The sequence below is a fragment of the Falco rusticolus genome, chromosome 13, assembly GCF_015220075.1.
Source record: "Falco rusticolus isolate bFalRus1 chromosome 13, bFalRus1.pri, whole genome shotgun sequence".
Lineage (NCBI taxonomy): Eukaryota > Metazoa > Chordata > Aves > Falconiformes > Falconidae > Falco > Falco rusticolus.
The window spans coordinates 3,250,318-3,278,132 of NC_051199.1; the positions used below are offsets into that span (position 1 = coordinate 3,250,318).

The 27,815-nt window shown below is 45.1% G+C and overlaps 1 protein-coding gene across 8 annotated transcripts in view; it reads right to left on the reverse strand.

The window, feature by feature from the left end:
* Positions 1-27,815, reverse strand: part of MAP3K13 (mitogen-activated protein kinase kinase kinase 13) — a 79,972-nt gene that overhangs the window by 4,324 nt on the left and 47,833 nt on the right. For all 8 annotated transcript variants that reach the window (XM_037406499.1, XM_037406496.1, XM_037406504.1 and 5 more), the window contains 12 exons: positions 23,196-23,770; positions 15,893-16,076; positions 15,235-15,426; positions 14,257-14,415; positions 11,163-11,321; positions 9,422-9,530; positions 8,350-8,459; positions 7,032-7,148; positions 6,346-6,483; positions 4,598-5,336; positions 3,117-3,187; positions 359-656 (listed from right to left, as the gene is read on the reverse strand). In XM_037406499.1, coding sequence (XP_037262396.1) covers positions 359-656; positions 3,117-3,187; positions 4,598-5,336; positions 6,346-6,483; positions 7,032-7,148; positions 8,350-8,459; positions 9,422-9,530; positions 11,163-11,321; positions 14,257-14,415; positions 15,235-15,426; positions 15,893-16,076; positions 23,196-23,697 — 2,778 coding nt within the window. In that variant the 5' untranslated portion in view covers positions 23,698-23,770. The remainder of the gene's footprint in view (positions 1-358; positions 657-3,116; positions 3,188-4,597; positions 5,337-6,345; positions 6,484-7,031; positions 7,149-8,349; positions 8,460-9,421; positions 9,531-11,162; positions 11,322-14,256; positions 14,416-15,234; positions 15,427-15,892; positions 16,077-23,195; positions 23,771-27,815) is intronic.

Consider the following 27,815-nt stretch of genomic DNA (forward strand, 5'->3'; position numbering starts at 1 on the left):
CTGCCAACGGATAAGTTTGAGGCAGACAGTTTATATCCATTCTATTTCATTATCTACCTCATGTGCTGTTTTTTACCCCACTTAACGCAACTGCAAATCTGATGGCCTCCCAATATCTCACTCATCTTGACTGGCAAATTACATTCCGTTTTGTTTGTGCTGCTTTTCCCCATCTATTCCTCTGGTCAAGTATGAGAAAGACTGGGTATTTCAGCTGTTACTTTGTTTTAGTACATCTGCCACAGCATTTCCTAGGCAGTCAGCCAACTTTCTGGCCTTTGGATTCCTTTTCATAACATTTTATTACTTATTTTTTTACTCAATAGAAGGAAGAGGGATAAGTGAACGTACAACTCACCTCACAGCTGTGTTCATCTGCACAAAGTTTGCCCAGAGACATCTGAGTCTTGACTCTCCGCACAGCACACTCTTTGTCTGAAAGCCCATCAGACTGGGTGGAGATTTCAATGGGGATCTCTGGAGTCTGGGACAACATGTCCTCCAGCTTCTCAGCCAGCTCATCTTCCAGCTTGGTAGCCAGCTCATCCGGGCTGTTCGAATGATCGCTTGTGTTCCCCTCCTCTCCGTCTGACACAGAGAAGTTCTCTGAGCTGAAGGTTGAGTAGGACTGGCAGCTGCTAATGCAGCGGTGAGGTCTGCAGACAGGAGAGTGGTTCAGCGTTCAGTTTGTATCACAGTGCCTCTGATTGCAAAGAACTTCCCTGGGTGCTGCGTCCAGCCACTCTGCTATACCTGGCCTAACCAGACCCCGCTCCTGGTGCCCACTCTGCCCTGGGTGAGCCCGTTCCCATGAGTCCACTGCCAGCTAGAAAAGCGACAGCTTCTCAGTGGACAGGTTTTCACGCACCTTCTCACAGCACAGAGTAAGAACGAGCTGTGCACCAGCACAAGGCTACAGTCTGAACACAAGGAACTGCTTCTGGCATGCAGCAGGGGTACAAACCAGGCCGCTTGCTTTTGAGACATGTATCACAATCCAAACCCTCGCCACCTTAGTAGTGTAGTGAATGCAGAGTGGCTGCTACAAGTTTACACAGGTTCCCCTGGCAAACCTCATCTTGCTTCCTGAGCACGCAATGCAGAGCAGATTTTTGCATCTGTACTTTTAACTGGCATCTTCAGCACAAGAGGAACAGGGCTTGCTCCCTGTGACAGGCAGCCCAGGCCACTCAGTACTGTTCTCCCTAGCCGGTACCACCCTGGCACAGTGCACACAATACTCCCTGGTTGCTTCTCCACACTGGGCTACAGGCTTGACCCTTCCAAAAATGTCTTTGAGCAAAACAGGTTCTATTCCTGGAAAAGGCTTTACATCAACTCTCCGAGAGCAAGAGCCTCTTCCCACCCTAAGAACACATCTCCAGCTGAGTCATAACTCATCTGCAAGGCTGGCAGCAAGAGCTCTGCAAAATGTTGGGCTGCCTTTCACATCTTGGAGCTATGGAAATCTACTACCTTTTGAATGATTTATTTCAAGATCTGCATCTTTAAATTCATCCGTTCTTATATGGTCTTCTCTGCTACATTCTGGTATTAGCTGATCTGCCCTAGAGGATATTTTGTTTAACAGTTCTTTTTCTAAAAGAAAGGTTGTACTGTAGGGTTCGAGCTAATTCAGCTGGGAAAACCGGCATCACCTGGCAGTGATCCAAACAGCCAGACCAGAATTTAGGTATGTGCGCTCAAAAAATAAGCTCGGAGTTACCATGCCAGGATTCAACAGTAATGGTACAAAGTATCAGTTGACAGAACATGCCAGGAGACCCACAACAGGTCATCACAATGAATTCAGGAGAGGAAATTTGTCTTCCAAGTTAGTAAATCACAGTAGAAGCAACAATCGCACAAGACCCATATGAGTCAGAAAACTCATATGGTCCAGCGTTCTGTCTCCAACCGTAGGCTGGAAGAAATAATCTGGGAAAAGTACGAGAACAGGGTGTGCAGACAGAGCCTGCTTTCTCCTGGCATAGCTTCCCGGTTTGTACCGTTCAGCAAATCAGACTCCTGAACTGCAGATCAGACCTGGATGACAGACTGCTAACAGCCACTGATGGATCTACACTCCATAAATCTAACACCTATGACTTGTTTATGTTTTGATTTCCACAGTATACCTTGACAATGAGCTCCTTATCTGAAAATGTTTTGGATGGAAAAAGCGCTTCCTTGTGCTCATTTTAAACCCTGTTTGCTTCACTAAGTGTCCCTAACATGAATGTGAGGAATCATTCCTTCTCTGTTTTCTCCACATACATTGTAATTTCATGCACCTCTAGGATCGCCTCTCCTGCTCATTTCTCATGGATTTAATCTCTTCTTCTATGGAAACCATCTCTAAGCATTCTTGTCACACATCTCAGTACCTTTTCAAAATTTACCATGGTCATTGAGCTCGGGCAATGAAGGTGGCATTTAGGATTCAAGCTGCAGGTGTGCCATCAATTTATACAACAGCAGACAAGCTTTTATTTTCTTCTTTGCTCCTCTCCTAACGACCTTTAACCTACTTGCCCACAGGATCACTTCTGCACTTTAAGCAGCTGCTTTCATAAAGGTACGGCACCAACTCCATGTCGTCTTTCCTAAGCACAAGACTGTAAAGCTATTACACAGGCTTAGGTAGGAATGCCCCCTCAAGTCTTATTTCACCGGCAAGACCATCACATTTGATCTGCCATGTTGTCACCTAGCTCTTCAATCCTATTTGAATTCAACTTACAAAGGTGCTGGAGTCTGCCCCACTGCAGCAACAGTTAATAAACAGCATTTGAAAGGGTCCACAAAGGGTCCCAACACCCAGTAAGTCTGATTCTGGTGGTGCAGTAGCTTATTTTTGTAGGCTGAATAACGTGATCAAGCTGTGCTACAAACAGCCTGCAGCGGAAAAGCTATACTAGAGAGAACATCTCAGAACAGGCTGAAAACAGTGAGTGAACAGGAGGGATCAGCCGAGGGTGGACGGGATGCACTGAACGTGATTCTGTTCTTTTGCTGTCACCTTCCACGGTGGCAATGCTTGTGTGCAGCTGCTAAGACAGTTCTCCTCCTGCATTTTATCCCACCAAAGAGATTAGAGTGAATTCACCTTTTACCTTTGTCTACGAGGAAACTCCACTTCACTGTCTACTTCGCCCTCTTCCTCTTCTGAAGAGTCATCACCGCTCTGGCAGAAAACAAGGGCAAGAATCGTATCACGCTTGTGAAAGAACAAACATGCAATGACATGGCTGCCCCTTGGTCCTCCAGGACAAAGTCACTGTGTCAATGGGCTGCAACAATCTAGACAAGAAAAATAACCTGCACTGACTCAAACATCTTCTTACCAGGAGATTATTTCAGGCAGTCTTAATGCTGCCATTTCTGAATTTGGAGTAACTGACTTTGAAATACACTGGAGTAATTTAGCAGGCACTGAGTACATAAAGTTCCGGATTTTTACAGAAGCAAATCAAGTAATTAGTGTCATACTGAAATCCATATTGAGCTGACCTGGCACTCAGCTTTATGACTTCAACCCTCTTCTACACAAGCCCATCACAGAGCAGGATGGGGATGGCACAGCCTTCGCTGGTGGGTTTCACCAACTAGGAAAACTTGAGTTTAGTTCCATTCTCTATTTCAGTGAGCACAGAGCCTTCTGTTTTCCTTTTCCCATCCAAATCCACCCCCCGTGCTCTTGGTTTTTACACATCCTTCTACGCTATCCAACCTGCCACCCCCTGGTTCAGCCTCTATCTGACCCCATCCCCTTGTAATACGAGGTCCTCCTCCCTCCATTCTGGGCCAAAATCACACTCTTTGTCTGGTACTTATCCTCTTTTCCTCCACTTTTCCACCCAGGCCCAGTTTTCCTGCTCTTTGAACTCTACTCAGACTGGTTCCTACTTCTCTCACCACCTGGACAGAAGCAGGAAGAACGAACAGGAACTGCTTCCATACAACTGTGCTGAAACACCTTTTTGACCCTTGCAAAATCCTCACAAAATACATAAGAATTATGACTTGCAGTCAAGGGCGACAGTTCCTGGCAGGTGCAACAAAAGGCATGTCCCCGAGACCATGGCAAATGTTGAATTTCTGTTCCAGGGCACAGCAGAGCTACAGATTCTCAATGAAACTTTATTCATATTTAACATCACCAAAAACATGCCAAACCAAAACCCCTTCCTTTGTTTAGAGAAAGGCCTGAAAACATTTTGAGACTGTTTCAAGAACAAAAATTCAGTTTCAGCTCAAACAAAAAGTGGCTAAATTGCAAGCAGCAGAACCGGGCCCTATCAGAACCACACCTGACAACCCTCATTATTGGCAGTATGCTCCAATATGCCTACGGTACTTTTCAGTAAAATTGACTTTAAAAGTATGTCCAGATCACAAAGCAAAGTTCAAAGAGGCATGATTTCTTCGAGATAAAGCTGTACGTGTAACTCCACTGCTACGTGCGTGGGAAACATGGTTTTGCCACTATCCCGTATCCAGACACTAGCCTATGCTACACACCTTTTGCTGGAGAGGGGAAAGAGCAGCAAGCTTTGCGGGTTTTTTTATTCAAATCACTATGCTTTGTCCTTACCTTTTGAAGGGGTCTTGCTTTGCAAGGTAGCACTGAGGAAGCCATGTGCTGGGGAGTGCCTAAGGCGGACGTTGACTTAGAGCTGCTGAAACCCTCCTCCTCCATCTTCTCAATGAACTGCGCGTTTTCGTATAGGGAAGCAGATGTTGGTGATTGAGAATGGCTCATCCCTGTTTCAACAGATGACATCTGTACCTGACCACTGTCCTCGTCCCTGCACTGAAGACAGGAATCATACGGATCTGTTTTGCAACACTCCCAATGATCAGCTTTGCTTTCTTTGCTCTCCAGATTCCTTCGGCAATCTGCTTCCATGGCAGCGGAGATGAGGTCGGGGCTGGACCCAGACATCCGCCTTTGCGCGTGGTTACTGAGAGGGCTCCGCAGCGCTGCTGCAGGGCCAAAGTACCTTAAGTTGTTTGCGCAGTTGGCAATATCTTGTCCGTGGGCATGAAGCCGTGAGTGATGGCCATGGGGATGGCTGTGGCCAGGTTGCTGCGGGAGGCCGGGGTGATGAGAATGATTATGAGGTGGAGGTGCATCATCTTGCACTGGCTGGTTTTTCAAGATCCCTGCAAAATCATTGTAGCTGCCTTTGCTGTTCCCTCGGCGGTGACGTGGCTTACTGCGGTAGCGGCTTTTGCCACTCAGTGTTGACATTTTGGGACTTCCTGAGACTGGTGAGCCATTGGATGCTGCTTCCGCGCTGGGTATGCCCTCTGACTTCAGTAGATCTGGCCTGAGGGACAGTCAGCAGAAGTTATGCATTAAACCACAAACTAAGAAATTACATCGGCTCGGAGCCAGGATGAAGAGCCAGCTGTAGCCACAAGCACACTCTGCTTTCTAAAATCTACCGGCTTTTCTCCCCTTCAGCTGTTTAACGTCTGCATTTAGTTTCCTTTGATTGTCTCTACTCAACGTCCTTTCCGTTTAGCCCATCATGCTCTACACTCCTTTCTTGCTGCTTTTTCCAATATCTGTCACATACTGTCCTTTTTCCGCTCTTATTTTGATGTTCTGCTCCCAAAATAGCTCCCTCCTAAGACCTTGGTGTCGGGCATGTCTCTTACTATGTGCATATACAATGCTCAGCGCAATTGGGTCCCAATCTGCTGACGCTTATCAGCCTGCTCATTTCAGAGGCATATGTGGATATTAATTCAGAAGTGATTATTCATTGTTAATCAAGACTCTCTTAACTCCCAGAAATCCCAGAAAAGGGAAAAATAAAATAGACACCTCCTCTGAAAAAAAGTATCTCACTTTCTGAAAGTCACACAGAAGAGAACTAGCTGAAAGGACAGCACGAATTCCCAAATCTCAAACCCCAATTTAATTCCTCAACAGTGAATCCATCCTCCCTGAGGACTGGCTGATTTCCATAATCCCTCACCCTGCTTATTCCATTCAAGTCAAGGATGACCTAACTGCTCTCTGCTTGGTCAGTCAGGAGTTCGAGAAAACACATTAGACACCTCCTTGTCAAAGCACCATCATCTATGGAAAAACTCATATGGACCAAACAGTTCCAAGAGAGCTGCCCAGGTAGAAGGGATGGCAGGATTCATCTCTTTTATCTTCAGAATTAAACAATCATGGTTCTGAGGGTCAGACCAGGCCCAACACCAAGCACCCCTTTGGCCTGTCCTGCATTTTGTCGGGCTAACAGGGACGCAAGCTGCCTGCTCATCTCAGCGAGGATCTACCGCTGGTTCCTGGCACAGAACGACGTTGTTACTTCTTACCGTTTAGTCTGGCTGCCTGGTTTATGGGAGACCCCTTTCCTCTTCATCAGCTTCTCCACTGTATTGGGGTGGATTATGGGTCTAACTGGGTGGCGTTTGTAAGTCCCAGGATATTTTTTTTCCACTGCTTGTTCCCTCCTGAAATGTTGGGAAAGAAAAAAAAAACAACAAAAAAACAAACAAACAAAAAGCCAGATCAGTTCTCTCTTTATCCAACTGCAGCTCCTGCTGGACAGAAACACAGCTCCGCTCTGAGCACACTGCGTGCCTGTTTCTCAGCTATGGCTGGGTGCAACACAACATGCTGTTCTGCAAAAGGACATAGCGATTTTCTAAATTGTCTGCAGAGATCAGGCAGTTGGAAGAGGGCCCTGGCACCCAGTCCAGAAACAGCACTGCTTTTCTCTTTACAAAGGTGCCAAAGGATATGCCAACACCAAATGGGAAAGGTGCCTTTCTCCCAGTCAGTAAACACTGGGTAAAGAAATATACACTAAACAATCTGCAGCAATCTACTCTTAAGGGTCCTGTCTCTGCTTGCCAGCACTTTCTTTACCCTGTAAGTTTTTCAGAGGACACTAAATCTACAAGTAACACTATGCTGTTTAGAAATTAAGTGCTGTTTTGTCTCTCCTGTATGCATATTGCCACGTGCACAGCATGCCATTATGCCCAGAGATACATACTTTATGAGCTCCTTCTCACGGACCTCCAGCTGCAGCATAATAGCACTGAGCTCCATGTATAAGTTGTTGGCTCGCTCCAGCTTCCTCTCATAGTGTTCGCGGATATCCAATGCATGCCTGAAAAACAGAAAAGTCATTATTCCACAGTCTGATATCTGCGGATCAAGAGAGAAGAATAAGGAAAAGTACGGGTGCTTTAGGAAAGAGCCTTCCAAAATTCAAATTTGTCAGCTGCATTGCACAGAAGCCCAGACAGAGTTAACAGTGAATGATGGTTAAGAGCCTGATACAGCAATGAATCATGACATGCTTTTGAAAGCGTTGAACAGTCTCAAAAGATGGCAAAGCTTCTCACTAAAGAAGCTGCAAATGCCTCACACGCACCCACAAGCCCGTTAGCCAAGCCCCGATCATCCTGTTTGCAAAGAAAAGGGGATAAGTTAGCTTCTAAAGAAGCAGGGAAAGAAGTCATTTGTATTTCATAAAAAGCAATATGCCCCTACAGCTACAGTAAAGTTGCAGAAGACATCTTGAACCACAGCTGAAAGATGAGACCATCAAAAGCTCCCTAGGGCTAGGGAACACTGATCAACAACTGCGTCAAACTGCCTGAACAAGGTTTCCTTTCGTTTTGCAGCTTTGACACAGAACTGCTATTTGGTATTTTATGTTTCTCTGTCATAAATATATTTGCAAATTTGTTACACAGCAGAAAACACTTTCTTAAATAAACATTCATCTTTCATTTTTAAGTTGGTCTAATATTCAAAATTAATTTCAGTGGGCTGATAAATTGGAGTGTGTTCACTCCTCTGGAAATAACTAATTCAAAGAAAGTTATCAGGGCAGGGAAAGCTCACAGCAAGCTGCAAGATGCATTTTCCACTGAGGTGGATGTACCTGCTGCAGTGCTGTTATCGCAAACATCAAAACTCAGGCAGGAATATTCCCTGGCAAACACACAAGCCTTTGCCTGTCTTGCCTAGAGCAAACTGTTCAGACTGTCCAAGAGCAGGGATGCTTTCCACTGTTTCTCTCTCTCTAGCTTTTCATCAGCCAAGCAACACTCAAGGGCCTAGGGCAGGCCTGTGGGAACTTCAGTTTCTGGACTCACAAGGCATTTAGGCTGCAGCAATTTAAGCCACCAGGAATACCGAGTCCTGTTTTGGAGTCCTCAGTACAAGAGGAGCATGAGAACAGTCAGGGGCTGGAGCACATGCCCTGTGAAGAGAAGCTGAGGGAGCTGGGGTCATTTCGCTGGATAAGAGAAGGCTGGATGGAAAAAGTGAGCAGTGGACATAAAAGACCATCAACAGACCTCAGTTCTTCTCTTCGACGACGAATCAATTCTTCATCTAGCCGGTGGATACAAGTTCCTTCACTTTTAATTTTCTCAAAATGTTTCTTCACTTCTTCTCTCCATTCAGCCTAGGAAAGTAATTTACTTTTAGGTATCTGTAGAATTTGGATCTCCAGTTGCACCAAAGAAAAATTCTTGGGCAACACTGTGTCTGCAGAAAATTACAGGTTTGGGTTAAAAACGTGTTTTTGTTAGCTGAATTATTTTGGGCAGCATCATTGCAGCATGTTTACTATCAGCATTTTCAAATGCTATTTCCAATTCTGTGCTCCAACTAGATTCTTTAAAACATACCTGCATTTTCTAAAAAAAAAAAAAAAATATTAAAAAAAACTCCCAACACTCTTTTCGTCCTAACCCAACATTTTCTTCCCTTTTGCCCTTCAAAGTAAACAAGAAAGACTTATGATTTGGAGAGCTGTATTCATGACAATGATGACTGTCACCAGGGTGATACTAACTCTTCTTGCCCCTTGAAGCCCTGGTTCTTGCAGCTTTAAATAATTGCACCCACTTCTTCACACACACACACCCCAACACCCTATATAGATCTTCTATACTGGAGCCAAGGTTTCATTCTCGTTCCCTCCTTGGGAGCAGACAGTAGCTTGCTGGGTAGGACTCAGAGGAATCTCTAAGAACATAATTTTAGATCTTCCCTGAAAGTCCCAGAGTCCCTTCCCTGCCCTGTAACAGCTCTTTGTCCCACTGGCTGCTCTGCTTATCTTCACCATAAGTGCAATGGTTCCGCTCTCGGCAGGCTCGTGGTCCCCTGTACAGCAGTACTGAGAGAACAGCTGGGAGAAGAACATCTCAAGTCAGCAGTTTCAGGGAGAAGCAAATGAGACAACACTGAGTTTCTGACTAAAGTCAGCAGATGTCTCAGTTTGTGAAAGTTTGGGTAAAAGATTTTCAAATACCCAGTTTGCTTCTCCCCAGGAATCCAGACTTTTGCGTACTCGATGCACCCTCCGAAATCAGACCCCTGGAGCTAACTGGTGCTCTTGGACTACAGCCATGCTCCAGTTACCTGTGATTTGAAATAGGTTTCCTGAGGAGTAGCCAGCACATCAGCAGATGCGATGTCCAGGTGCATCAGTGTCTGCCGGAAGGAGGGACGATTCCGGGGCTTGCTCTGCCTGAAGTAAAACAGACAAATTTTGTCAACATTGTTGGCTTCTCCTACCCTTCTGAAAGGATTTCTCACTAGAACATAGTCTCTGAACCATGCAGCTGACAGATTAGAGCAAAGGAGGTTTCAGTTTCCTCTTTTCCTGAATACGAGTTCATTGTGCTAGGGTTGTTCTGTATTCAGTTTTTCATTTGTGATGATCTATTCTGAAGAAACCAAAGCAATGAAAATCATTTAAAATAAGAAAATGTGATTACGAAGTGAAAGATAGGATACAAACTGAAACTGTTCCTAACTTGGTAAGAAGAAACAGAGCTCAGTTCGTTATCCTATTCATTTCTGAATTTTATAATGGGAATACTTGATCTAGTAGACATGATAATTTACATTCAACAAAGCAGGGTGTTTATCAACACCAAATGTATCTGTGTTGCCACATAGTACGTGCCTGAGCCTACGCAGTGTTGTAATGCACTGAACATCTCCGTAAGATCCATTCAAGTGCAAGAACGTGTAAGTCTGAGAAGAGAGACGAGCACTCGAGCTTCAGGACTGAACCCACCAGACCTGCCGCATGGATTCAGTGCTCCGGACAAGAGCGAGCTCCTTCAGCCACCTCAGCCCTACAAACCACCCGCTTCCACTAGGTGGGGACAGCAGAGTGTGCGTCCGTCCCTGCTCCCTGCTGGGAGCTGCACACGCAGCTCCCTGCCCCCAGCACACCCCAGCACAGACACTGCGACAGCACGACCTGCTGCAGCTCAGGGTCAGGGGGGTAAACAGCCACCGGGAAAGATCCAGAGATGCTCTGGCCTGTTTTTCCCTTTGTGCCATTGAGAGGATGGCTGGTAAAACTCACGGAGTAGGAAAATGCTGGAAGAACCCTCATAGTCTGTGTCAAGATGCAATTGCAAAGACAAAGCATTAATGCACAACCCAAGACAAAGAACTGCAACTCTAATCTGGCATGTGGAGGAAACAAAGCATTTTCTGTATCTATACCTCTAAAATCATACAGAAAGCTCAAATTTCTCTTTGTCCAGTTCAAAAGTCAGTCACAAGGGGGTTTCAGAGTGAAAAAATAATCTCCTTTTACTCTGGAGCCAGCATGAAGAAATTTTACCACTACTTTCCTTCCAGCTCCTCTTCCCACAGAGCTCCCTTTTCTCACCTGTTTTGCTATGACAAAGGAACAGTCTCTGTGAGGCTAGTGAAGATGACCTTCGTGCTACCTGCTTCTGGGTCACACCTGAGCAACTGTCACCCTGCTGGGGCTCCCATCAAGCTCTGCTCTCCCACTTCTCTCCCGTTCAACTCCTTGTCCCTCACCAGTCTCAACAGTGTCTGCCCACCCCCTCCCTCCTGCCTCCCCCCCCCCCCCCCCAACCCGCCCCAAGCAAACCAGAAAGGTTTCTTCCTTCCTCTAAGCTCCAAACATCCTTCTGGGGCCCAGGCCTGCTGCCACAAGGAAGCAGTTGCCAAAACGCTGGAACGTACTGCTCTCATGACTAGTGTGAGGGTATTTAAGAGCCCTCTGCTCTGGCCTCAACGCTGACTCTGGTTTCATTTCTTTTACTGGGAGGCTGACAAGAGCTGGGAGCCAGCCATAGGTCTTGCGGCGTGAGGTTCAGGCTCTTACCAGGTCTGCTTCATGAGGATTTTGAAGCCATCTGGGCACGTCGAAGGGACAGGAAGGTGCAGGCTGTTACTGCCCACTCCCCAAATGATGGCCGAAGAGTCCACATCCTTGTAGGGGATCTCTCCTGTAAGCAGCTCCCACAAAACTACCCCAAATGACCTGACGAAAAAATAAAACAGGATAAAAGCTTCTGTGTGAATTCAATTAAACAGAGACATCTGGAGCTTGAAAAAAAAAAAAAAAAAAAAGACGTTTGTTTGGCAACACAGGGCAATAGGTATGTCTGATCTGAAATTGAGAGTAGGTGCAACCGTGTTTACGTAGTAGCTTTTAACCCAGTGTAGCTGTTCCACACACCAGGTAACTCTTCCTCCACTGATCCAGCACTGGGCTGAACCCCAAACCACGCTGGTTTTCACACAGCCTTTCACTTTTCTTTGTGAGATTATAAAAATCCTGAAGCCATATTTTCTGTATAGATTAAATCTCACTCCTGTTAAATGAAAAGAGAAGTTAGCTTTTCTGAGACAGACTTTAGACTGTTCTTATTGGTCTGGACAGACGGAACTGGTGTCTTACAGACACAACACAACAAAGGTTTTGCGGTCTTTTTACATTTAACTTCCCCCCCGGCCCCACCAAAAGCTCCCTCTGCTGTTACGTGTACTGCTAGGTATGAGTTTCATGGGTCTGAGACAGTACTGCAACTACTGCAACACAGAAATTAACAAATGTGTTTAAGTGTCAGTATCAAAAGCACATGCAGTCTCATCTGATATTTCTTTTGTGCTGAAGAAAGGAAGGCTAAAGAAAGAAAAAAATAAGAGAATTCTGCCTGGTGAAGAGGTTCTTATTACAAGAACTGGAAGATATAGGTAAGAAAACTCACTTTGCTTCTCTTCCTTAACAAAACGATCAGTAACGACCAAACCCTTAATTTATAACAGCAAACAGTTATTTATTTACAATCTTCACCCAATAAAACACCAAAGAAATATCAAACCAATCAATGCAGAGGTAAACAAAATGCTGCTGAGAGCCAGCAGCACCCTGACTGCATATTAACAACCAGGCTGTGATTCCAGGTGAAGCACAACCATCCGATTCCAAACCCAGCTGTATCTCCTTCCTTGCGTGCCCCAGCCGTCCATGGGACACTGACCCTGCCAAGCTTGCTGGCAAGTCAGACAAGGTGAGAAGTGAGAAGTGTGTTTCTGGCTTGTACTAAAATCAACTTGCTGTTGTTCAGTATAGAAGAACATCTAAGGGACAAACTGCCTGGGTCTGAACAACCATCAGTCACGGAACAGAACTTCATGTGAAAAATGTTGCACTTTCAAAGCCCAGTGACTTCAAATCGCAGGGCGGGGGGTAAGGGGGATGGGGAGTAGGGGAACCAACCACAAACCAAGCAGAATTTGAATATTTTTTTCCCTTGAATTTTTTTTTTCCATGGGCTGCAGGAAAGCAGGGATACAGGTGGTTGGACAAACTACTGGGAAACCCCATCTGGTTTCAGCTTTGTTATGATTAAGAACTGACAAAGGATTTTTGAGACTCCTGATAAGATTACAGATTATTTTTTTTTAGCCTGCTGTTAAAGATGAGAGAGCAGACATAAGCAGCTTAGGAACTGTTCTCATTTGTTGTCAGCATTCACAAACATTGCTTTTGCTCATCTTGGGGGAGAAATGGATGTCAAGGAGGAGTTTGAGCAATCATCAGTGCACTGCACTCAAGAGGAACTTGCACCAAAGGCACCTCTAGGTTTGAACCGAAGAGCAACATCTCTAAGTCACCGAGGACAGGAGTAAAGGAGTGCCCACAGCCCTCAGCGGAGCTTGCAGCTGGATTTTATTGGACATGATGCTCCATGCAATATTCCTGAACCTAAGCCACTCTAAAGGACAGAAAACTGAGGGTGGAAATTGGGCGCCGTTCCTCCTCATGAACCTGTGATTCAAAGGGAAAAGCTCACCAGACAAATGCTGAGTGTTTTCTTTCCAAAACAACCCAAGGGTTTCTCCTAGAAGAACTGGCTCATGCTATGCCCTGCTACATCCACACAAAATGAATGCACAAACCAGAGCTGTACACCACAGGTTACAAGACTTTCCCTTTCCCTACCGGAAATCTTTACTTAAAGTCATGACCCAGCTCCAAGCTACACCACCCGCAGCAGGCTGCTGTCCGACTCCACTTGCACTCCGAACCACCTACCTGCAGCTTAAATGTTGTGTAAGGGAGGTGACAGCATCTGAAGCTGAAAAACCACAAGAAGGAAAATTCATCCTGGCCGTAAAGCAGGGAGAAGGGCCTTTGTCCTGGCTGCTGACATTTAATATGCAGAAATAACAAGGCAGAAACAGATGTGGTTCCCTTGAGGACTCTGAAACCTGTGGAAAGGCATCCCAAAGGAGCTCCAAGGCTGAGTTCTCTCTCAAGCATTTTTAACAGCATGGAGATCTGAACCTTTCCCTGTGTTCCTTTGGACACAGAGTACATTCCACATGGGATGGAAACAGGTGTTCAAAACTCTAACAACATGTCCAGGTTTCCTCCCCCGTGGATCCAGGGGGTCGATTCACTGCACTATAATCCTGTGGCTGTACATATAACAGCAAACCCAGTGTGCAGAAAGCAAAAGGTGGTCAAACCCTTCTAGCTAGCAGAGTAGAGGCCTCCCTACAGCTCAAGTGTGGCCCTGAAGAGGTTAGAAAGCAAATGAAAAATGGCTGCAGCAGTTTCTGAAAGGGCTCTGAGCACCAGCAGTGGAAGAAAGCTCTGGCCTGAATAATGACACAGACAAGAACTGCTGCATTTGCTTACTGCAAGACACAGCCTGCACCGAGTCTCATTAGGTACCTTCACATCTCACCACACAATTTTACACATGTATGTCATTTTACTTTCCATTACAGCCCACGGTTCAGTAACAGAGTTCGGGCACTAGGCAGATGGAGAAAGGCACAGTCCACCACAGAGCAAACTATTCCCATGCCTAGGATGAGAAAAGACTGCAGAGTACGTAACATGCTGGGAAACCAAGTGGGTAAACAGAAGGTGAAGATACTTAAATATTAATACTACTCACCAGATATCCACCTTTTCAGAGACAGGCTCATTGCGTATCACCTCTGGGGCCATCCAAGCCACAGTTCCCGCAAAAGACATTTTGGTACTTTTATCACTGAGTTCTTTAGATGTACCAAAATCTGAAATTTTTACTGCATCTGTGTGTGTAACCAAAACACTGGCAAAAAAAAAAGAAAAAATAATATCAGCATTTTGCAGTTTTTCTTATGCCATAACAGCCACTGTGAGTAAACCCCTTCTTAATCAACACAAACAGGTGATGAGGCCATGCTGTTCACAACTGCAGTACAAGAAAAAAGATTATGTGTTTTCACTGATGAAAGCTCTCGCTTTCTTTGAAGTGGTTGCGTTTTGTGCCTCAAATGCATTTCTAAACGCTACAAGTCAAAAATCAATCTTGATAAAATTGCAAATTAACAAGTCACCGAAGATTCGCTATACCTGGGGACATTTCAAAATTTTAGTAAAGCTGTACCTTAAACTGCGCTGTAAACCATCTATAAGTCTTATCTTAATGCACTGTCACAGTCACGTCACAGGCTAAAGAAGTGATAAGCATCTAGGGAATAAGAATGAATACAAGCAGCCAGGTAGTTTTAGCCAGAACGCAACAGAGGAATGAGAGATGCATTCCAGAAAACCAGGGAAATAAAAGAACAAATAAGAAGGAAAAATAAAAAAGCAGAAGCCAACAGAATATCCCACTTTCAACAAGGGCCATACACCATCAAATCATTAGAAATATTTCCTGACTGCTATTTATCATGTAAGGTACTGGTAAAATTTCCAGTCTTGTTAAATTGCAGCACAGGAGGGCAGTGCCAACAAGTTTCATTAGTTTCACTCTCATTAGTTTTGAGTCAACATAGAAAAAAAAATAATGGGGCTTTTGACCTAACTTTAAACTACTCCTCAAGAAAAAAAGCGAAATAGAGAGAAGCACAACGGGGGGAAGTTTAGGTAGTTAGAGACTCACTTTGGTGACTTGAGGTCTCGATGGATGATTTTGTGAAGGTGCAGATAATTCATCCCACTTGCAATCCCCGTGGACCAATCCACGAGCAGCCGAGGGGTGACTTTCCGCCCCGCTCGCAGGACTTCGTAGAGCTGCCCATGTGCACAGTACTCCATGATAATGCAGTAGCATGGGGCTTGAGTGCAAACTCCCCTATCAAAGAAAACACACAGCTAGTGAGGATCAGGAGAGTAAAAGTCCTGGGGCAGCTCTCAAAGGTGGCAATCCAGGGGCAGGAGAGTAACCTCCTTACTCTGCCTGGGCAAGGCTCTGCTAACAGCTCTCCTTCCTGAACAGGAAGGGGGAGGGCTCCTGCATCCTTTGGACAGGAGGAACCTCATCTGTGACAGGGGTGGGTTTCCTTCAACTTCCACACCTGCAGATTTGTAGGGTTCACAGAAGACCTTCTGTGAACCCGCAAGCAAAGCACAGCACTGGGTGAGAATTGTGTCCATAGCTTTGTTTTCACAAGAGTGTGCAGCAATTTGAGAGGAAGGATGACCACTCGTTTTGTCCTACAGACAGCTTAGTTCCTGGATTTTAAAAACTTGGCCAGGGCACACGACCAAACGGCTCTTGCCTGGATAAAGGTACATTTCAAACGAGTTTCACAACCTACTTGAACGCAATGATGTTAGGATGTTTGAGTTTCCGCAAGTGCTTGATATCCGTTTCATTCTGATCTCTCACTTTCTTGATGGCCACCTCCTCTGCCCGGAATTTGCCCAAGAAGACAGCTCCCTGCGCACCACTGCCCAGCCACTGCAGCTCCGAGATCTCCTCGAACGGGACCTCCCAGGTATCTAGGCAGGGGGAAGCAAAGGGGATAACGTCAAAAATCAGAACCACAAAAATATTCTGCTGTAAGATCACACAAGGACAGCACCTGCCACCTCCCTTCCTAAACTTTCAAGGTGGACTTTTCTGGAGGTAGCAGATGGCAGAGTCTCCCAGTACAGGCACAGCTGAGGCACACACCACACAGGCTCAGCCTCAGGATCCCTTTCACCCAGCTCCTCTCCCACCGTCACAGTCACCTCCAGCCTTCCAGCTGCTTTTCCAGCAGAGCTCACCACTACTGCTAACCGCTCAGGTAAGCTGCCTCTACTTGGCAGGCAGCAATTTAACATACCAGGGACACTGGATTCCCAATTTAGAGAGGAGGTCCCCTGCTTCACAAATGAATGAGTACGGTATCTCTTATTAAGTACATGACTCCATTGAAAAGCATAGATGAGAAGAAACATTTAAAGTTCACAACTGACATAAAAAATATTGACAGTTCTCCCCCATCCCTGAAATAGGGCAAAAATAGGAAATAAAAGGGAAGGTCAGAGGTGGCAGGTTGTAAAACGCAGACCAGCAACCACCGAGTTACCCACCACAAAGCACATTAACCACCACCAGCGGTCACAGAAACAGATCTTTCCCACACCAACATTATGTGTATCAGTGTCAAACAGGCAAAAAAAAAATCTTAAGCAATTCCTCCTCTTAGGTACCCACACACATCTTGTAGGGACACTGCCAGAGTGGTCCAGTAGCACTGCATAAACTGTTTCAAGACAGTTGTACCCATTAGAACAGAAAGCCTTGTTGTCTGTGAGTCACCTTGAAATTACCTTAACATCCCACAAACAACAAGATAAAAGGCAGGCAATCATTTACTCACTGTAACTCAATAAATGCGTAGGTTTAGAAAATAAATTATTAAGCAGCAAAACCAGCAAGTAACCCACTGCTTTCTGAAATAAAAGGAAGTCACACCTGTACAGATCCCTATTTCAGAAGACTACAAAGATGCATCTTCTTTCATCCAGCCTCGAGCCACTGGGGTGTTCCCAGGGCTCCGATTCAGATTATGCAAATGTGTACACTTCAGAAACTGTCACCACTGAAGGGAAACATATATGCAAACTGCCTCTGGACTGATCCCAATTCAAATCTTTCCATCAAACCATTCCTGTGACACTAGCTGGATGTCTCCTGCTGAATGCCGACTCTCCAGGCACGGCCAAGGAAAGCCAGCTCCCATCCGGAGCCGGGCTCCAGTGCTTGTTCTGCTTACTGAACTAGAAAAAAAACCCCCAACATTGTTAATACAGCAAAAATTCCGTACAACTTGGCAGGGCAAAGTTCAATCCTTAGCACATGTTTCTTTACAGACACAAGTCTATTTTTCACACTGCTATATCCGCTTGCAACCTTAGATTGCACAAAAATACTAAGACAGCGCATGCGGTGCTCAACTGAAACGCATTATAACTAAGTAGCCCAGTAACCATGGATTTGCCACAGACCATCCCCATCCTCAATCTTCAAGAACGCCATGGCACTGTGAAGGTGATGTCTCCTTTGGTGCTGAAGCACATGCCTGTCTGTGTAAGAACAAAACAAACTGATGCATGAAACACTCCGTGACCACTATCCTGACAACAGGACATTCAAGGATTTTAAACATTCTTGACCAAACAACTTGAGCAATTTTTTGTCACAATACTTATAATTAGTATCTAATTCTTCAGACATGAAAAGACAGTTCTTTAAATAAGAAAAATAAAAGAAAATAAGGAAATTCACAAATAAATTGAGAAGATTTGTATTTCTATTTAATTGACAAATACACTGCTTCTGAAAGAAGGTGGTAAATACAGTTGATTCTTCTGGTTGTTGATGAACAGTATTTTCACATGGGCAACACTGAAACTGTTCTCTTGCACTGAAATAGCCCTTTCTTTACATGTGAGAAGAGTGCCTTTCCTGTACAAGGCACCCAACATCGTCATTTAATTCCCTGAAGCACCCGGAGTTTGTAAGCAGTAATGGGTAACTATATTGCTATTACCTAGAGACCTAATTTGCTCTTAATATTACCTATTAACTTTCGCAATGGCAAAAGCAGAGAGGACTGTAAACAAAGCAAACAAAAGTTCACTACTTCCTCCTACAAAGTCATCTCATGTTTTTTTAGTAAGATATATCCTTTCCCATATCCCACTTGCACCCCGATCATCAAGCGCACGATTCAGGGAAGAGGTTTCACTGCAGCAACAACCTGTGAAACATCCTACATCTTTGGGAATTCAAGAAAAACAAAGAGCCAAACCATACGTAACATATAATGCAACAGTAAGACAAAAATTTAAAAAAAAAAAACCAAAACAAAACAAAACACAAACCTTTCACTGTACAGGAACACGTTACTATGTGTCAAGACAGCCGGCATCAGCAATTGGTTTGGCTCCCATAACATATCAAGCCCTGAAAAGCTTCCCAAAGAAGGGGATGCTGGTGGAGGAAAGCACTGGACTACCCTGAGTTGAAAACCAGGGTTTGTTAGCATTCATGGTGCAAACCTGCATTTTCTACTACAATCCAAACCCACTGATTAAAAAACACATCTGAATGACCCCGTGTATGTGCTCCCTATGGCTCCCTGGGACCATCCTCAAGGACAACAGGCTGATGAGGATCACTATTACCAAGTTAGCCTTACCAGTTCTGCAGAGGGGCAATGGGCAAGGCTGGATAACAGAGGACTCAACATCAACACACTGCGCCAGCTGGGCATAGCTGACAGCTGAGGCCACGCACATCAGGCGGAGAGCGGGTCACACAGCCCTCCCCGCTGCCTGTACAGACCCATCCTCAACAGTCCACAACACCTTGAGGCAAAGGACGGTGAATTACGGCTGTCCCAGCTACAGCACACCTATCCAGCCAGTACAATGAGAAACCAGCATGTGAGCGGTGATGCTGAGATCTCTGTCATCTCAACCAACAGCTTGAAACAGAAAAGGACTTGCATACACCAGCTGCCAGAACTCGGGTGCGTGGCTATGATGATTCACCCTAGTTAAGTCCAAGTGCCTGTCCAGAAGAGTTAACACCTCAGATGATCAGCAGGGTGGCTAGGAAACACACCTGGACACCCTAATCAAGACTAGACTGTACTGCCAGCCTTGTTCAAAAAGTCCATCAGCATTGCTTGGCTAAACGTCCGTCAAGACTGCCCGGACTTCAGGGCTTGCCACAGCTCTCCTAGTGCTCCCCAGCTCCAGCAGGAGAGACACGAGGCTACCTCCTACCAGGATGGAGCAGTTTTTATTCCAGACTCTTCTGGGCCTAAAGAAACCTGTGGGATACATCCCCTAAACAAATTAAAGTGTAATAGCCGCAGGAATTACGCAAGAGATTGCGTTTCTAAGGTGATTAAGAACCATTTGAGTAGAATGATGGGAATCTGTTTCCCATGAGGAAGAAATGCAGGAGCAGCCTGAGCCATTGACTCAATTATTTGAAGCAAATTTTTGCCGTTTGCCAGCGTTGGCCGCTTGCCAGCATTGGCATTACGACAAGAAGCATCTCTGGTATACAAAAAACAACCCTACAAACACAAGCAACGCTTTGTAAAGCACCTTGCTCTCCAGGTTGACACAAAACTGCACACGATGACAGTAAATACCTAGCTTGTGAAAGGGAGGTGAAAGCAACTCCTGAAGACACATTCTTAATCCAAAGGAAATTGCTCAGAGTCTGTAGAAAACACAAGTCTTACTATAAAGCGCTAGAGTCCCAACAATCCAAATTAACTAACTGTTAGAAACAAAGAACTAAGTGTATCTCCTTGAAAACACTCACCAACAGCCTTTAGAAATCAGATTAAACAACTGGAAAAACTTAGTCAGGAGTTATTTTATGGGTCAATCCAAAATACTAAAACCTCTGATAACCAACTGGCAACCACCGAACAATACAAAAGCAAGCCCTCCCTGCAGGAATGACTACTCACCAAACAGAACATTTAACAGCAGCAGCGGGCACCCAGCAGACCACCCTGCAGCAACTTGCAGCTGAAGCTGACCAAAGCCCTGCCCAGCATGGGCCCTGAAGGGAAGCACAGAAATGCACTCCTCTTGATGACCATCTCAGGTGCTGAGAAGGAAACTCAAGGAGTAATTTCAACAAGAAAATAACGTGGCATCATGTAAAAGTTGTTCTTATCTTTTCCCCCATTCACCAAACCATGAGCTGAGCCCTTCACAGGCAATACGGACTCTAGTATCAGACATCTGCAAAGGGCATGAAACCTATTTATATCTTGCTACTTGCAACCACAACACAACACCACCACCACCATCCTAGAGTTTGGGCCTGCAGGAGATCCAAAGCAGGTGAGCAGGGATGCCAGTGAGCAGCAAAAAGTACTAGGAAGTATGTGCATGCAACACAAAGCCCTCCCCCACTATACTGGACTCCTACCCTAGTTGTTTGATAAAGCCCAACGCAAGGATAGAGTTTAAAGTAGTTGTTTCATGAAGAGGGAAAAAAAAAACCCATCATCTGCACAGATCTGTGGCACCAGCCCAAAACTTCAAATAAGCCCCCAGGGGAATGAAAGGCCACCACAAGCCTCTCTTTTACTTCCTAACGAGCCAGAGACATTTCTTCAGCCTGTCTTCTCCAAACACCAGCACTTGCACAAACACAAACCTTGCATCCTCTGTGCTCTTGCTAAAAGACAGCAAAAATAAAAGCAATCACATACATCAGTTATTAAATTGCTGGCTTCTATGTAGCTGATGGAATGCACAAAAAGATGATTTTCTGGTAGAAAGAAACAAGAATGAGATCATCTGGAAAACAGAACATGAATATTCTGACAAAATCCTCAAGTTTCAGCACAGAAGCAGTTTAAAAAGGTTGATCTTTGGGTAACAGAAGTATACTACTACCATTAGAGGTCTGTCCAGCTGAGCAGCTCCAGATGAATAAATACATACATATTTTTTTTATATCTTGTTTTCACTCTCATTTATGATGGTGAAGACACTGAAGATGCAGCTAAATCACACAGGCCCTACAGAGCAGCTCCCAATTAATCTTCAGCCTTACCACACCTGTAGCCATTTCAAAACCATCCTTTTAGGAAGGGCCTAATGCCAACAGCAAACTGCAAAGTGTCCCTGAATCTGCAAAGTGTCCCTGAATCTATGGCTCTGAACATGCTCGTGACACCGAAGATGGCAAGGCACTTCTGTGCAGACAAAGAGGAGCTATACACGTGCCCTCTAAGCACAACACTCTCAGCTGCTCACTGTCACTAGTTAGCACTTCCATCTTTTTTTATTAGTAACTTTCATGCAAAAGGAAGTGTCCCCTGTGGGCCATCAAAGCACATATTAAATTGTGGTCTCCAATGCATCTGCTGTCCCAATTATATGCAAAATACGATCTCTTCGTCTCACAGGTAGCTTTCCTGAAGCTACCCATCCAAGCTTACAGCACACACACGCACATGACTGCTCAGCAGCAACCGGTGACAAGAAGGGCAACATGGTGAGATGGAGCTTGTATGGGACCGTCACAGGGTTGCAGGAAGCAGCTGATGTAACTCTGCATCTGCCTCTCTTCCTTGGAAAGTTTCAGCTTCATTTAAGAGCACTGAGCCTCCGAACTAAAGTGCAACACAGACTGACACCCTGCCTCCCCTCAATGTCACCTGCCTGCTCTGAGGCCCGTGTTCCTTCAGCAGACTCCCCAGCCCACCAGCCTTTTCCAATCCTCGCCACAGCCGACTCCACATACTGTGCTATCACCCCAACAGCATTAATTCCCCAAGGAATTTTCAGTCACTTTTTTTTTTACGTATAGACTCAACCATGTGTGACATACTGAGTCGACAAATACAGACAAAATTCAGAACCAACTCTGCCAAAGGATTTCCAAGCCAAGTAAACTCTTGCTGCGCCCATAGGTCTGATAGACAAGAGGCTGCTGCTTGGGAGGCACCTGCCATTCTGTAACACAGACGTGCATTTCCCTGCTCAGAGTCAGGAACTGGAAACCATTGACTCTCGGAGGGAGGAGGAAGTTTATTTCAAGGCCGATTCACCCAACAGGTTATTTAATGGCTCTGTTCTCTCATATTAGGAACTCTTCCCTGACCCAACCCTGGGGTTTAGATACAAACCACTCCAGATGGCTTTTCTGACCACATATCTTATAATTTGTCTAGGCCAGAAGACAATTTGACTAATACCGAGCTGTGATCCCAGCAATACAGGAGACTTCTACCCTGCAGTATATACTGCGGTGGCCAGGCTGTTCCCATTTTCGATAAGCCTCAACCGTTTCAGCTCCTTAATTCTAATGACAGCTTGTTCTTTTCCCATCTGCCACTTCCCTCCCCCTGTGCTAGGGGAGAAATTAGGCACCAAAGGCAGAGCACGCTCTGCTCTTTAGCTTTCAGTAACCCCTAAAGATATATCTACGAATTGACTGGGGCATTAGTTATTCCCAAACTACTTTTTTTTTTAATGTATTTATACTCACACACACTTACAGATTTACACTTGCACATTTATACATCTAAATGAAAAAGGCATAAACATTAAAGGCCATATTCCTGGAAAGATAAGTACTGAATGATATTTTAAAGAGTAAAATTACTCCTGAACAAAAAGATATAAAAGTTAATGTAATATGCCCATAGACAAGGAATACTTTGCTATTTGGCGGTCAGCTAGAGCCAGATGCACATACAGGAGCAGAAATGCCTGTCCATGTTTTTCATCTGGCATAAAAAACTGCAGTAATGAAGTAGTTGGTACAATCCCTGTCTTCAACACAGTCCTTTCTGATCCTCACTTACAGGAATACTCGGTTCAGATTCAGACCTTGTCACAATGGTCCAAGGCATGGGCCAGAACAGGCAATTGGTTTTGACTTCGATCATGAGCTGCCTTTGCTACAAGTGATAGCTGTTGGCTGCACAGTGCAGGATTTCTCTTTGCAAACCCATAATAGGGCTGTACGAGACCAAAACGGTCACATGGAAAGCTGGGGAAAAGCCCTGGGGGTCGCTTTCCCCATCTTCACACATTCCCCCAGATGCAATAAAGGTTTATATCCCTACTTACCTTGCTGTTGCAGTTTGTAGTCTGTGGAGTATGCCTTGCCTATGATGTTCCACACGGGCCTCAGACAACCAAAAAGTCCTTCAAGAAATCCACCGCTTCCACTGCCTGATCTGTTGAACTGGACTTTAACGTCATCCGCTCCACTGTTGCTCTCTCCATCCATAGTGCTCCTGTTGCCCTGAGGAATGGCTGTTTCAGACTCATCCTGCTCTCGCAGCTGCAGCACGCTGTTCTCAAATTGGTCCCTAGAGTCCTCACTGATGCTGGTCAGCACCGCTGCAGTGACCGGGCTGCTCATGTTTTCGATGAGGTCTGCCTGCAGCAAGCCCTTCTCACGCACATCCTCTATGAGCTCGGGGGATGGGTGGTTTCCAGTAGGTGCATGTTCATCATGTAACCTACTAAAGTCTTTATCTTCACAGAAAGCTTTGCCAATTGAGTTTGGAGAGGAAGACAAGCTCAGGCGCTCCTGAGTACTGGCCATGATGCTGTGAGTGTGCATCAAGGAGATGGTCTAAGTTGGTACTTAGAGAATTAGTACAACACAATTCAGATGTGACACATGAAGCCAGTACCTGAAAGGAGAGGAAAAAGAACAACTTTCAAGTCTTTATTTAAGTGTTTTCACTATGTCCACTTTCACAGAGGTGAGCTGATAATTAACTAGACATTCCAGACAACTACTAATACTTAGTAAACAATTACTGCCTTAAAAGAAGCAAATAAGTTATTCCAACAGAAACTCCACTCACACACTACTCTCGGTAACCTACTGCAGGAATTCACCGGTAAGCAAACACCACGAGTTTTACACAGAAGCCTAAAGTCAAAACCATGAAAGACTCAAGCAAAGAGCTGTTTCTTCATGGTTACTATCACATTTATCAGACTGAAGCTGACCCCCAGCTGTCTCCCAGCTCAGGTATGGTTTCAGTTCAGCACTGTTTCTGTGTCTGGCACAGTCCGCAAGCTCAGGATTCCTCTGCAAACCCTTGAGACAAAGCCATACAGAAACAAAGCACAGTGATTTAAGTACCTTGAGTCCACCAAGGGGATGGTTTGTAGCTGCTCTCTCAGAGTCCCACCTAGTTACAACTATCCTGATCCTTTAGTTGAATCCTTTCAAGTTCAGTGTAGCAAGGTACGTCACGTTCTCTAACCACGTACACGTCAGCCTCATAAACAACTAAAATTTAGAGAGCTTCATGGGAACAGTATATCCTCCTCTCTGATCTCCCTCCTTCCACATACCTGAAGAGCATCTCCTCCCACTGCGCTCTGCTTTCTCCCTGCATGAAGTTAGAATCACAGAATGGTTTGGGTTGGAAGAGACCTTAAACTTCACCTAGTTCCAACCCCCCTGCCACGGGCAGGGACACCTTCCACTAGACCAGGTCACTGCAAGCCCCATCCAGCCTGGCCTTGAGCACCTGCAGGGATGGGACACCCACAGCTGCTCTGGGCAGCCTGTGCCAGCACCTCTCCACCCTCACAGAAAAGACTTTTTTCTATCCTCTTTCAGTTTAAAGCCATTCCCCCTTGTAAAATGTCCCTCTCCAGCTTTCTTGTTGACCCCTTCAGGCACTGGGAGCTGCTCTAAGGTCCCCCTGGAGCCTTCTCCAGGCTGAACAGCCCCAGCTCCCAGCCTGTCTCCACAGCAGAGGGGCTCCAGCCCTCTGACCACATCTGTGGCGTCCTCCGGACTTGTTCCAACAGGTCCAAGTTCCTGGTAGGTTGCATATAAATTCAGAGCTGGTGTCCCTTTTAAAAATTGTGCATGTGTGTCCCCATCTTTTGCTACGTGCTCCGCTGCAAGACCCTTTTTCCACAATCCCGTATAGTGTCACCTTTCTACAGATCTGGGCGGGCAGCCGGGGGGTCACACTGTGAGAGCTGCCCGCTGCCAAAGTACTTCTCTGGTGCAGACCCACTTACGAAACAAGAATCTCCAGTTTTGCACCAGAAGTAATTAAGCGCATTCAGCCTGTAACACAGAAGAAAGTCCAACTTAAAATTCCATATGAGGTTGAGAGGAGGGGGGAAAATGGCATTAACAGAAACTATTTTGTTAAAAACTAAGATCAGTTACACCAGGTGCAAAGTCCCAGGCTCTGCAAACAGCCACTGAAAGGAAGAAAGAGGTGGCCAGGTAGCACGGAGCCAATCCGAAGGGAACAGCTCAGTCCCGTAACTTCTCCAGATGAGGTCATTACAGAGATGGGAGGGAGCTAAGACCTTCAACCTGGTGTATGGAAAGCTCGCGCTGGGCTTCAGTCCCTCCTCCAACAGCAGAAGCAGCAAACGGGAGCAGCCAGGAGCTTGCCTGACATTCCCGTATTTCTGCCTGCTCACATGGGGTATGCAGAAAAGCTTTATTAGAAGAACGTTATTTACATTGTAAATTTTGTTCTTTAAAAGAAAATGAAACAGCAAGTGAGGCAAAAATCGCAGCACAGTCCATACTAGTTAAGGAGCTGAACTAGACTTGTACTCGAGAGTTGGTTACTCCTGACCTACCTGTGACCGGTGACCGGAGTAGTATGGTTACTGCTAGTAGCAGTTGTTAATATGATCACAGATTTTGTTGTGGAATATCAGGAAAAGAGAATATTTTCAGACCTGAACAGAATTTCAGAAAAATACCAACATAACCGCAATTCAGTGTTCCTGGGCACTGGCCCTGCTCATATCCAAAAGTCTGAGAGACACAAGTGATTCTTTAAACAAACGCAAAATGTGACCAGCGGTCCTGCAGACAAATCTGCTTTTCACACCACAGCGTATAAAGCAATGTAAACTAAACGTCAATCAGTTTCCCCTGCAAGAAACCCTAGAATAGGAGCCAAAACAAGAACTTGAGGTAACAAGTGTCCCAAAGTATCTCAAATTTAAACAATGGGAAGTGCACTATGGATTAAATCAGACTCGAAGGATAAAATCGGTTTGCCATTATGTGACTCTTAGAGTACACTAATATAGTCCAGGATTTTGCTTTTATGTTATTTTCTGACTTCAGAATGTCTGACTGTAGATTTAACAGAGAAAGAACAGCTTTTCCTGCACATATTTCACATTCTCCTAGTTTCTAAATGGATTACCAGCATTGTATGTGACTCCTTCTCCCCATGAATTTCTCAGTAGTGCCCGAAAAGCGAAGCACCTCTCTTCCACCCTGCTGCTGAAGCACCACCACATGTACGCGTTACGCTGCTACCAGCTGCTAGACCACCTGGCCGCACTTCTGCGCTGACACTATTTGCCCTAAAGCCACCTGCAGCCTCCCACCACGGCCGGGGCTCAATACAGCGGACAGTGCGAGCGCACCCAGAGAGCCCCTTTCTTTGATCTCAATAAAAAGATGAAGTTTAGGCAAGCGGCGTGCATTTTCTGTGCCTATGACAGAACGACAGGCCTGTTAGCTGGGAAGGGCCCCTGGAAGCGACCAGGTTGAGCCCCCCTCCTGCCTGCCCCAGGGCTACCCCAGCACAGCTCAGCCAAGAACAAACCCCCAGGTGCGGGGACATCAGGTCTGTCTCAACAGATCAAACTGCCTTCTCCAAGACTTAGATGTTCCAAATAAAAAATAAAGCCTTTAAGCACAGTACTCTGCCATCTTATATGCCACTGTATCTGCTTTGCAGAGAGAGGGGGCATGCAAAAGCTACAAAATTGTTTTCAAACTGGCATGATACAGCCTTATGTAGTACTTACATAAGCAGCCTGAATTTTCCGAGGTGCAGTGAACTCAGTGTTTTGAGAGCATGAGACAGCAGCATTTATTTTAAAACAACTTTGTATCAAGTCAACTTAAAGTAAAGCAGCTCAGATACATTGGTGGGGGGCAGAACACAGTTTCTGCCACGATGCATCAATGCTGACTTGTTGGAGAAATTAATTTTTTTAATTCTATTACAGTAAATTCTTCAACATGCAACCTCTTACCTTAGCAAAATTTGATTTAACACAAGGCAAATTAGGTTGTCTTTGACCTTACAATCTCTTCAAATATGGGATGAAGAGCATTTTTCAAGCTTTATCATCATGCCTCCCCTATTCTTTTGGTTAGAGTACCAAAGATATGGCTGAGATTGTTCATGTTGAACTCTTCCCAATAAAAGAAATCTTAAGTTTCATTCAATGCAAAGAAAAACATTTTCTTAAAAGTTTTTAAGTTTCATTAAATATAGACTGCTTGCCACTTGGGATGTTTATGATCTGTATGTGCCTCCTTAACTTTTACAGTGAAGAGCACAGTCAAGTAGCATTCTGCTTCTCTCTTAGTGATGCTTCTGCTGTATAGCCTTAAAGTCAAAAGCTGAAAAGCTCTGTGTGTGTAGGAGGAATTTGTGCATATTTATGATACTCAGATTTCACCAAGTGCTGCTGCAAAAGCAGACTTCAAAGCAGACCCTCTGATCTGAACTATTTTAATGAGTTCATGCACTCTGCAGCTAACATTTATTTTACGTCGATGAGGAAATTTGAAGCTCGGTGTAATTTTGTACAATCACAATTTCTGGTAAATGATTCCATTTCCAGGGAAAGCATTTTTCCAGGCAAAATCCTACCGTGCCCAGACAAAAGAAGCACAAAGTACACCTCGTACGGGAAGAGTGAGAC